Here is a 12,333-nt window from a genome sequence, read left to right on the forward strand (position 1 = left end):
TCTCTCTCTCTCTCTCTCTCTCTCTCTCTCTCTCTCTCTCTCTCTCTCTCTCTCTCTCCCCCCTCCTTCCTCTAATTCACTCTCTCTTTCAGCGTGTTTCCCTTCATGCGACGCCAGCGACACTCTAGCCCCTCCCCCGCCAAGGTGATCGCTACGGCAACAGAGCAAGACGGGCAGGGGGCGGGACAGGCGGGTGCGAACTCGTCCGCTGTCTCCCAGGTTTGACGCGTCACGTCACAGGACGCCATCAACATCATCATCATCATCAACACAACAATAGCTTTTCACACAACTTTACTTTAGCTTACCATCACTTTGCTCACTCCTTTTGAATAGCTATCACGCTAATAGATATCCCCAGCTGACACACGAGTCACTTTAAACTACCGCTCCAGTCGAGATAGCTTATTAAACGTGGTGCTCTGGAGAAGTGTTGAGGGAAACAACTGATCGTTTCCTCTTCTCCTCTGCGTACAGATTTTAAAGGCTCTGCAATAATGTGACATCACACCAATAAAAGTTCTAGGAAATCCGGCACTTCCATCTTTCTACTGCTTTAATGTTCTCTAAATTTCTCTTTTTCTCTACGAGTCACCATAGTAACCATCCGAAGGAGTTCCCTATCTCACTTTTGGCATAGTTTACAAATTGCAATAAGTATAATAACAAAGTTTACTTGTTTCACAGATCATTATAAATAGAGCACACGGTTATAACAGTTATAAAAGCTAATGTTCCACTTTGCTACCAGTTATGGATTATACCCACTCTTACAATCCCATCTTAGTTAATGGTTTGTATGTCTGTTTTTTCAGTTGTTTCCACAGTTCATTCTTTCCCTTAATCCAAACTTCAATCTTCAAATGTCCAGTTTGCAGTTTGTATGCCTCTTCAGTACAAGTGCATGGAAGGTCAAAAATAGATAACTTTTTACAGAACAAGGGTCATGAAGTCCCCTGCTAAATGTGGTTTAATGTTTTACTTTCATTTTGCCGAATATGCCAGACCATTGAAGTCCCCATGAAGATATTTCCTAGAAGATTTCCTGTTAAAATGGTCAGGGTTTAAATTATTTGTTTTGTCAACTGTGTGATCTAAATGTCTCATGTCACACATGCTTGTGTCATGTCTAAGCTTCGTTCCATTACCATGGCTCCTCCTTGTTGTAGCCTGTTGATTTTACTCCAGCATGTTGCCATGACAATAAACTGTCACGGCAGTGTCTGTGTTTTGTGTATGGGTTAATAATTATAGGGAATGGATAGGAAGGGACATTAGATGAAATAAAATACAACAATGTCTTCCACTAACTTGCCCTCTCCGTGAAACATTGTGGATTTGTACTGATTCATAGAACACGATCTGTTATAAATACGGATTACTTTTTATTTCTCAATTGTTTTGTGACCATTTCTTCTTTACATGTCTTCACACTAGCTTCCTCTGGCGGTCGTCCAGAGATACGCCTACATAAACTCAAAAACAGAAGAGAACATAGTATAAATGCAAAACAGTGGTGTTTTTTGTTGCATTGAAATCAACCAAATGTTGCTACAGCTAATATTCGTTTTTTATCCGAAGTCTTGACTTTATGGGTCAACTTTTGTAAAACATGAATTTGTCCCCCCCCCACCCCCATCTAAACTATTTCTAAATAAATTGTAATTATGAATATGTCGAAGCCGACCCCACAATCAAATTAATTTAAACACATAAATACAACACTTTTTATTTTAAGCCACATAGTTTAAGACGTAAAGAAATGTGGAATGGCTTAAATTAAGTGAAAAGATTTGTTCAGTCTCAATGGAGTAATCAATGTAAACATGCACAACATTTTAAAAAATTGTAAATGGTTCGAATCAAATAAAGTGAAGTGTTAAACAAATAGCTAAAATGATAAAGTTTGAATACATTGGAGATAAAATATAGAATAGCTAGGTTGTTAAAGGTGCAAAAGTTTGAAATGGTTGAATCAAGGCAGTAGTCGGATTGCGTGCGTGTCCATTATTTCTGTTATTTTTTATGACGTAGGTTCATTCAGGGCTTTAGACACCCATGCTCATGCGCACAGTAATCAAAACCAAACAACTGCTTATTTGAAATTCAAGATTTTATATTTTTGGTCGTCTGAATTCAGGCGGGACATTGCTGAATAGTGCACATTAAAGTGGAGCGTTTTAAGGTAAATGTTGAGATGGTAAATGGCAGCCGCTGGGGGGCGCTACTGGAGCTCGTAAAAGAAGACATCTTGAAGATTTAGATATTCCTCATCCTACGAAAGAAATATAAGAAAAAACCTTCGCACACACAACAAAAATAACATAATAACAGCAATTCGAGAAAGGCTTTCAAAGTGGAAGTGTGCATCTCGTTTGATTGAACATATGTCACAATAAAAATAAGAAATCAACTTGAGGTAAAATAATACAGTACAGAATCAGAACCCATCACCACTGACAGTAGATAGATCAATTGAAGAGCCTAAAGCCGTGTGTAGGGAGGCTACCACAACCTCCCTGGTTCAGAGTAGAGGGCGTTGATTTACTTATACAATCTGTACAGTCTCACACACACACACACACTAAAAAGGCGGGGAGGCGTGGGACAATGCTATAGAGATTAGATACATTCATCTGTGACGTTGCGGACACCTGCATCTGCAACGACCCAGCAGGACTGCTATAAGTAGTGGCACCTTTCGCCTCACAATCATCCAAAGTGCTTGATTCAAGAAAAATGTAATCTAAAACTAGATTTAAAGTCACTGGACGCCTGATGATTGCAGCTGACCAATGAGATAAGAAGTGCATTAACCAAATACAAAAAAAGGTTACAAAAGTTTGCTTGAGGAGTGATTCAATGCTAACCTCGTAGCATTTGAGGTTTGCGGTATTAATTATTTGCAGCAGACATGCTTGCAGGGACCTTAAAAACATTGGTGAACCATTCAGGAATTTTGCCCGGCAAAAAAAACGAAAAAACACAAACGCAGAAGGTCGGAAAGAAAATGAATATTTCGCCTCATATAAATATATCTGTACTCTCTATAAAGATATCCAAAAAGACAAAAGTCAAACATTGCTGTTCATAACATTCTTAAGCTACTTAATGATGCATGTGTGTGTGTGTTTAGATATTTGTGTCATCATATGTTGACACGTCTCTGAATCTAGAGACGCGTGTGTGTGTGTGTGTGTGTGTGTGTGTGTGTGTGTGTGTGTGTGTGTGTGTGTGTGTGTGTGTGTGTGTGTGTGTGTGTGTGTGTGTGTGTGTGCGTGTGTGTGTGCGTGTGTGCGTGTGTGCGTGTGCATGGCAGCTAGCTGACGGTGTACAGCTCCTCCTTGCTGCCGTGGCACAGCGTGTAGCCACAGACGCGGGGGCTCCAGGAGCCCGCCCAGCCGCGACTCCAGCCCCAGGCCTCCCTGCTCCTCTCGCGGGGCGGCAGCAGGAACACCACGCTGAGGGCCACCAGCACGTGCCACACGGAGTGGGTGTACAGGTAGTTGTCCTCCGTCTCGGCGAAGATGTACACGCACACGCCCACCAGCGCGCACAGCAGGCCGGGCACCAGGTACAGCAGCCAGCGCCGCCAGGACGGGGGGTAGCAGTGGCGCCGCCGCACGCCCCGGTACACCTGGAGGGGGGGGGGGCACCACCACCGTTAGGCTGTGTGGAGCTACTGCTGCTCTTATCACGGTGTACAAAGCAACGCAAGACAGACGCTTGGTGGTGGGGTGACGTCCAGAAACGTACCAACCGTTTAGCCTCTCTTTTAACGTGGCATAGCTTTAGGTCTAGCCTAGCTCCTAGTCGAGCGGCTAGCATGCCGAGCCTAGAATTATGTTGTCGCATTACACTTTTTTTTTTTTTTATCGTATTCAGAAAGATGCTCTTAAATGTCAGCTATTCATATGGTTCTAAAAACACACTTAAACCACATTGCATTACATGTAATAACACGACATGGTACTTTCTCCCGAGCGTGTAGTACTTATTTTCTGGGTGTTAGGAAACCCGAGTACCCAAAGTGGAAACCCATTTAAACACTAAAAGAGCAACAACTCCACACTCTGGTTTGAATGGGACCCAGGATCCCTTGCCCATTTGAGGCCTCATTACTGCCACCTGCTGGGGAGGAGTGGTGCTACCACGCAGCGCTGAGCAGGAGGGGCTGCTAGTGTCTTACCCAGGCGATGACCAGGGCCAGCACTGCACAGAGCACTGGGCCCAGCATGTTCCACAGCCCCCGGCGGTCCAACTGCATGGACATCGCTATCAGCAGAGCCCCCAGCACAAACAGAGTCTGCACACACACACAGACACACACACACACACACACACACATTTGAACATGTTATAATGATGTATCATATTCCATTAATTAATGAGCATTAAGGGTTAGACATTTTGCTCGAGGATGCGTGGAAGTAGACTGAAGACGTTGTGGATCTCACCTAGTATCTGTCAGCTTGGTGTCCAACCCCCTAAACCACTGACCCCAAATACATTTGTAGAATAACACTAAATTATACTTTATTGATCCCGGACGGGAAATTCAGAAGAAGATTTAAACTAAACAAATTCAACATAATAAAATGGTATCCTCTTTAGTTTTACTGTAGTAATTCTGTAACTGTAGAAGTTGTGCAAGCCAAATCTGTGCCTTACATATTTGAGAGTGTCGCGGACGCGGGCCATGCAGAGGAGGGTGACCCAGATGGAGCACACGGAGCCCAGGAAGTCACAGAACTGCAGGGTGTCGTAGTCCATGATGCACATCACGGCCACGCCAGGCTGGTCGCAGGCATGGTAGAACTACAAAAATAGAGATGGTTTTAGGATTGTTTACGGTCAGTAATACGGTCTATAGCCTAAGCAAGAGTCCTTTGTTTAAAGATCCCATATCATGCTTTTTTAGGGTTAATAATTGCATTTGGGGATACTAATACACATGCCTGTATGTTAACAAAAGTCCTTATTATTCTCACTGTTAATCTCTGCAAAAACAATTTCAGCGTCTTTCAAAAACGTTCTGTTTTGTATCATGTCGCTTTAAGGCCCGCCTCCTGAGTAGCCCAGTCTGCTGTGATTGGTCAGCACGCCCACTCTGTTGCAGTCGTTCAAACGCTTTGCGCGTGGGTCCCCCCCCCCGAGAAGTTGTAAACATTACGGCTAGCCGGGAGGCGGGACTTCTGCACTTCAGCACCGGCCACTAAAGTTTGAGCGCCAACGAGCTGTTTCAGGCAGTAACCAAGGGGCGTTCTCGTGGGCCGAGTACCCTCCCTTGCTCAGACATAGCTTAGCAGACATTAAACATGTATAAGTATGTCATGTAACAGTCTAACGCAAAGGGAATAGTTGATAAAGCACGACATCACCCCATCTAAACACCACGTGTCACCGCGGGCCTCGTGCTGCGTGTTACCGTGGAGAAGAACAGCGTGAAGAGGTAGACAGAGGCCTCCGTGACGTAGCACCGCCGCGCCGCCACCACGATGGCAGGCAGGAACAGGAGGTTACTGAGCGTGAGCAGTAGGGTGGCGGTCACCTGGCGCCCGTACGACAGCGCTGCCGAGCCGTCCGTACAGCCCCACCCGCTCCAGCCTGCGCACGCACGCGCACACACACACACACACACACACACACACACACACACACACACACACACACACACACACACCACACACACACACACACACACACACACACACACACACACACACACACACACACACACACACAACTATTTACTCTCTGTTCTATACTTGCGTTCTGTACAAAACAACTGTGGGAAGCACATACACACACACTAACTGTGCTCAGCCCCATGGTCTCAGCACTAGTGTCCGAGTCAGAGTCTGTCCTCCATCTATTGTATTTTTATTGTATTATTTATCTATATTCAAATGTTGTTCTGGTTGTTTGACCAACTGTTTATATCTATTGTACATTTGTTTTTTGTTTGTTTTTATTTGTATGTTGTCATTAGGGCGTCAGTGTACTCTCGGTGGTTGAACACCAACATAGTTGGCACCATTTCCTGGAGGACCGGCTTTCATTCTGCTCTTTCTGGGCTCCAGGTGGTTAGCAACCAAGCACCAACCAAAGAACTTCATTTACCAGAGAGCTGTTTAGGAGATAATACAGGAAAAACCAAATGCTGTGATGTTTTCTGTCGTACTGTTCATAATCTCGGAGGCTGTGTTTAGGTGATGAAGGTCAAAGCTACGCGGGTGTGACATCAGCAACTGAAGGAAGGTGAATGGAATCAGCTCGGTTCAAATAAAAGGACCGCAAACACTTTTGAAACCTGTTTAACTAGAATGCCTGCCTGTGCGTGCGCGCGCGCGCACACACGTGCGTGCGTGTGTGTGGTGTGTGGGTCCTACCAGCCTTGCAGACGCATGCAGCGTACAGGTAGGTGTTTGAGCGCAGAAGCCTGCACTCCCCGTAGGTCCCGCAGTCCTCCACACACGCACTGACCGACACCTCAGGCACCACGGAAACCACCGACACGTTACCGCAACCACTGCTGGGACGGACACACACACACACACACACACACACACACACACACACACACACACACACACACACACACACACACACACACACACACACACACACACACACACACACACACACACACACACACACAGACTTTAGTGTGCTGTATGACTATTAGATTGTCAGCCAACAGGATAAGGACATTATTGAACCAGATACAGTCATGGTGGACATAGCATGGCTTCTGCTTCTGCTGCTGCGCCACAGACAGGGCAGTGTAGTGGTCTTGGGGTTCCACTCCAGGCCAGTTCAGCCCCCTATGCCCGGTCTACCCGTTCACATGCTGGCACAGGACAGGTATGTGCGTGTGTGCTTTACCTGTTGCAGGTGAGCTGCAGAGAGAGGTACCACGTAGCGGCCTGGGGAAAGGGCAGCCTGATCACAGCCTTGGGAGAGCTGCTGTTTACATGGAGACGGTAACCTGGGAACAAGGCTACAGGGTCGCACACACACACACACACACACACACACACACACACACACACACACACACACACACACACACACACACACACACACACACACACACACACACACACACACACACACACACACACACACACACACACACACACCAAGAAAGGTATAGTGCATTATAAGTAGAGCAGTTAGAGCAAAAGGTAGACCGATTTTAGTAGATGTAGGTTTAGGTGGAGTCAGTCAATATAAAAACAATATACCGTATGCAAAAATGACAATCGATGAGACACAACAGTTCGATATATCTCAAGAACCAGTTGTTCAATTTTGACATTTGACCCCTCCATTGAAAGGGTCAATAAAAAATAATTGATTGACAACAAGCCAAACCATCGCTTAGCTTAGCTACTCTATATTTAAAGTAAACAGTGTGTGGTTACAACACTGGATTATCCAGTGTTAATCCATGAACCAGTCAATGTATGGGAAACACTTCCCATGGCTTTTTTATCTCTGGATAAATCCTTTATTTTATTAATCTTTTTTAAACAACCGCCCTGAATAAAGTCTATGTGTGGTAAACTCGGCATTAGCTTGGTGACTGGCTCGAGCCACTCGTCATGGCGTTCATCCCGGTAGGCAAGTCAATCAATAAATCAGGTCTATACTGGATTGCTGTTCTGTGTGTTTTCCCGTAAGTTAAGGGGTACAGGGGATATGACGCCATTCAGGTTATTTCAGCTCGTGTGGTTAATCATGTTTGGGAACAACGATATTGAACATGCTTATTCAGGGAGCCTTATGACGAGGTTGGCCCAATGCTGAAGTCATGACAGCGTCGACAACATGAGGGGGAGGCCCTGAGGAGGGCGCTGTACCTGTCTGACAGGGCTGGGAGCCGCTGAGACCGAGGACCGGAGCCCAGGGCGAGAGACAGGCTGCCACACTGCTGCTGTTCCCCAGGGAGGTACTGGTCTGCACACACACACACACACACACACACACACACACACACACACACACACACACACACACACACACACACACACACACACACACACACACACACACACACACACACACACACACACACACACACACACACACACAGGAAAAGAACAGTCAATGAAAGACAGAACAGATAGATTGAATGAAGCAGTATTGATCTGTGCGTGCGTGCGTGCGTGCGTGCGTGCGTGCGTGCGTGCGTGCGTGCGTGTGTGGGTGCGGGCGTGCTGGCGTGCGTGCGTGCGGGCGTGGGTGCGGGCGTGCGTGCGTGCGTGCGTGCGTGCGGGTGCTACTCACAGTGTTCAGTGTGAGCTGCAGGCTGAGCGTGCCCCCGCTGGTGAGTGTGTGCAGGGGGTAGCTGAGCAGCGTGGGGTTGGAGCGCGCCACGCTCACGTTAGGGCCGCTCGCCGGGGAGAAGCGAACAGACAGCACGTCCAGCTCCTCCGCCAGCACTGGGACGTCCCACACGCACCCCGGCGACAGCGCTCCCGCCACGGACAGCTCGCCCGGGGGGTCCACCTCTGCGGCCGCAGTGCGGTTGCCCGCCAGTGTTGCGTTGCGGTCGCTGTTGTTGCCGTGGGTCGCGATGATGTCCGGCGACAGGCCAACGCTTTGAGGCTTGCAGCTCACTGGAAATTATAAATTCATCTTCAAAGGCGTTGAACGGGTCCCTATTTGACCAACGGGTGGGAGTGTGATCACCCATTATCAGACTCTTTCATAATCTGCTCTCCCCTGTGACTTGGGGACATCCTGAGTGGGAGGGTCCACCTAGATGTATGGTGGGTAGGACAGTCTACCAGCCTACCCAGTGAACTGTAGCAACTGGAGGGAGATCTATCCATCATACCTCCAGGTGGACACTCCCATTTGTATATCGCCTCATCACAAGTTGACAACATAGTTTGATGGATACATCCAGCCGACCGGGTGCTACAGTCCACCAGGGGGCGGGCGCAGAGATGGGGCCAATAAGCAGCTGTGCTACAATGACCAATAAGAATTGAGCTAAAGTGTTGTGTTGACGTAGCCCACCTGTGTAATTTGAAGAGACGTTGAAGGTCACTGTGTGGTTCTCACGTTTGCTCTCCACAACAACGCGGAGCCAGGTGTGCCAGGGCGGGGCCAGGAGTGTTACAGAGCAGCCATTGGTCGAGCAGTTCACCGTCACAAGACCCTCTTTCAAAGCAGAGGCGGAGCCAAGTCTCAAGACCAACGGACACGCCCCTTCACCCGGGTCCGTCTGCGAGTGGCAGTCCGTCAAAGACACCGACAGAGAGGAGACAAACTCCGGAACAAACAATCTGGTGATCGTAAAGAAACAGAATTATACCACCGGTACTTCTGACCAGGCCACCTTGATTGGTCAACTGAACCTTTAGAACATGAATGAATGAGCATAACAGCCCCCCTAGCCAGTGAAATAAAACCTCAATACTGTGATGATTAGTCCGCAATCAAGTCGTCCCCTAAATAAATAACCTAAGGGACTGCAGACTACCATCTCCTACTAAGTTCTTTGACAGATTTATTCATTCATAAAGATAAACACAGTCTTCATATCATCAGACCATCATATACAACTGAATAAGTGACTCTTTGTATCTTTGGCCCTGTAGCATGATTGACCCCTCAGTATGGTTTGGCCACAGCCCGCTATACATCACGACTACAAGAACAGAGCATACAGACAGCAGCCTCACTTTAGCCGAGCAGGTCGGTCCGGGGCGGCGGCCTGAGGAAGACCGGAGGTCGGCTGGAGGATGGGCGTGTCCACGGCCCTCCTGATTGACAGCTGGGGCTGGAAGTAGTAGGAGCAGGACGGAAAGCCCTAAGTGGGTGAGAGACGAGGGGGAGGGAGGGAGGAGAGACAGAGTCAGAAAGAGTCAGACAACATTTAGATGACAAGAAATATGTTAAACATTTTGTTTATGCTTACTAGGGTGGCAAAAAAACTTTTTGCATAAACCTTTGCACTGATCCACAAACCACGACAACCTTATCCTGGATCTGATCTATACACATATTTTTATCCTCGTTAGACCTCAAGACGTTGAAATAGTTTGTCTTAACAAAGCCTGTTCTTAATTAAGCATAAGAGCTAAACACAACAAAGAACATGAGGAGGTTGAAACTTTGCATGCACTATGTTGTATTCTGCTCTTATGCTCAATTAAGAACAGGCTAATGCTGAACTTGCGTAACCTACTTCACTTATTCTATTGGTTCACTACCCACCTTCTGTTCGATGCGCCCGTCGTCTCTGGGCAGGTGTGCGGCCACATACCAATCCCCAGGGCTGGGGTCCGAGAGGTTAAAGGTCGCCGTGGCCTGAGAGGTCACCGGCAGGTGCAGAGAGTGGGCGAGGCTCCACGCTGTGTCGTTGGGAAACATCTGGCCCACAGGGTTAACGACCGGGGGCGCGCCCCACCGGATATGACTGAGGAAGAGGAAGAGGAAGAGGAGGAGACTGCATGAGGGACACGCAGAACACACAGGAGAGCTGCGCTCTCTGTTTCTTCTGGTTTTACCGGCCTACTCTGTACAATACATCGTTTTATGAGTAGAATTAGTGATAATAAATAGCTAATATAGCTATAATAATAATTACTATCATTATAGTAATAATAATAATAGTTTAATAATATCTCAATACTCAAACTGAAGTCTTGAATATTGAACAATTAGGTCTTAAGCATTAATGCGTGTAGTATAGAATAAATACATCAACAAAAGGAAGCATTATGTTGCGAAGAGAGAGGAGTGAGGCTGAGGGGAAACATGCAGTTATTCTAAAAATATAGAGTAGTCAAAACAGGAAAGGGAAAAGGAAAGAGGGGGTAGCTGCCAGGGGAATAAATAGGGGGGTCCATGGTCATTAAAGTGCTCACATGGTCACATTGTGCTCTCCACAGAAGCCGGGGAATCTGTGGCCCTTGGTGACCGTGAAGCGCCACCGCGCGACGGCCGCGTCCTCCGGTATCACAAACCTCTGCAGCCGGGCGCTGCCGAACCAGCCGTACCGGGACAGCTTCTGGGCCGGCTTGGACGACAGCTCCTTGACGAAGACCACCTGTCCATCTGAACCCACAGGACAAACGCACTCACACTCAGCTTCTAGCATACTGGTTGGCGAAGCCAAATGGCTGATAGGTCCTGGAACATGTCCATCAAGGACCATTGGAACTGGACTAACAGCCGGGTTAAAACAGATTAATCAGACAATATAGCACTTATACATTTAACATACAGTATGTTTAACAGGGATAAAGATTCAGGAGGTACCTATAATTGGTACACATCCCCCACAGCAGGACATTAATATTGATCATCCGCGGATATCTACCTTCTAGCGAGGTCACTGATAGCAGCCGTCGGTCTAAAGGACATTAAACACATGAAATACTCACCGTCTTCGGAGGACACAGCGGTCAGTGCAACGAAGAGAAAACATAGAATAATATGAAATTCCATTTTCCCCGTGTCAACTTTCTGAGCCTTTACATGTTAGCTCTCACGTCCAACAACACGAGCCAATCGAAGCAGAGTTCGACCCGCCGCCACTTCCGGGTTGGAGGGTAAACACTGTGACGTCAGCGGTGGTTGGTGGATTGTTATTGATGTTATTTTAATAATAATAATAATAATACATTTAATTTAGAGGCGCCTTTCAAAACACCCAAGGTCACCTTACAGAGCATATAGTCATCATACATTTTTTTAAAAAAAAGACAATGTGGAAAAAAATAAAAAAATAAATAAATAAAAAATAAATAAATAAACATAAGCAATAAGAAATAATTAAAACAAAAACAAGACAAACAAAACAAAAAAAACAACAATCAAAACAGTGATCAGTTAGACGTTGTGTGCGAGTTTGAACAGGTGAGTTTGAGTTGTGACTTGAAGGTTGTAATGGTGTCTGACTGTTTATGTGTGGGGGGAGGGAGTTCCAGAGCCTGGGTGCTGAACAGCTGAATGACCGGGCACCCATTGAAGTGAGTCGTGATGTGGGGATACATAGTAGTCCAGCAGAGGTTGAGCGGAGGGAGCGGGAGGGAGTGTATTCTTGTTCAGTTCTGTACTTTACAGCAGTGGTAAAGACACAAATACAACATATACAAAGACATGAGACAAAAAAAGCTGACCCTAGACAAACAACAAAATAAAATACGACTGTTCGTTAATAAAAGTATATTCCATTTGAAAAAGAAAGCACTTTAGTGCTTATTGAAATTGCCGTCCAGTTTTAACACTTGTTAAGTGCATTTATTGCACTAGGAATATAGGAAATGTTATACCTATTGCACCTTACCCTTGGCAGCCTGTACCTTC

The 12,333-nt window shown here is 46.5% G+C and overlaps 2 protein-coding genes across 3 annotated transcripts in view; one reads left to right on the forward strand and one right to left on the reverse strand.

Annotated features, from left to right (window-relative positions):
- rgs11 (regulator of G protein signaling 11) overlaps positions 1–1,536 on the forward strand; it is an 11,441-nt gene extending 9,905 nt beyond the window's left edge. Inside the window, 1 exon segment of the mRNA XM_056596929.1 lies at positions 93–1,536. Coding sequence (XP_056452904.1) covers positions 93–225 — 133 coding nt within the window. The 3' untranslated portion in view covers positions 226–1,536.
- A 303-nt stretch (positions 1,537–1,839) lies between these two features.
- pgap6 (post-glycosylphosphatidylinositol attachment to proteins 6) lies at positions 1,840–11,554 on the reverse strand. 2 transcript variants are annotated; one of them, XM_056596924.1, is made up of 13 exons: positions 11,409–11,554; positions 10,890–11,079; positions 10,237–10,438; positions 9,702–9,829; positions 9,034–9,302; positions 8,296–8,627; positions 7,869–7,965; positions 6,889–7,003; positions 6,393–6,532; positions 5,429–5,607; positions 4,672–4,818; positions 4,190–4,306; positions 1,840–3,637 (listed from the first exon to the last, which is right to left on the reverse strand). In XM_056596924.1, the coding sequence occupies exons 1-13, from the start codon at positions 11,470–11,472 to the stop codon at positions 3,320–3,322; spliced, it is 2,298 nt and encodes a 765-aa protein (XP_056452899.1). In that variant the 5' UTR covers positions 11,473–11,554; the 3' UTR covers positions 1,840–3,319. The 2 variants fall into 2 exon arrangements, with proteins under 2 accessions (XP_056452899.1, XP_056452898.1); XM_056596923.1 differs by having other exon boundaries at positions 6,393–6,535.
- Positions 11,555–12,333: the final 779 nt, after the last annotated feature.

Source organism: Gadus chalcogrammus, chromosome 8 (assembly GCF_026213295.1).
Source record: "Gadus chalcogrammus isolate NIFS_2021 chromosome 8, NIFS_Gcha_1.0, whole genome shotgun sequence".
Taxonomy (NCBI): Eukaryota; Metazoa; Chordata; class Actinopteri; order Gadiformes; family Gadidae; genus Gadus; species Gadus chalcogrammus.

Excerpts from the sequence above, each read along its gene's own strand:
- pgap6 (XM_056596923.1), bottom strand. The coding sequence starts at position 11,472 with ATGGAATTTCATATTATTCTATGTTTTCTCTTCGTTGCACTGACCGCT. Across the intron at positions 7,966-8,295 it reads TGCAGCTCACACTGAACACT|ACCAGTACCTCCCTGGGGAA; the intron begins GTGAGTAGCACC and ends GTGTGTGTGCAG. Across the intron at positions 3,638-4,189 it reads TGGCCCTGGTCATCGCCTGG|GTGTACCGGGGCGTGCGGCG; the intron begins GTAAGACACTAG and ends CCCCCCCTCCAG.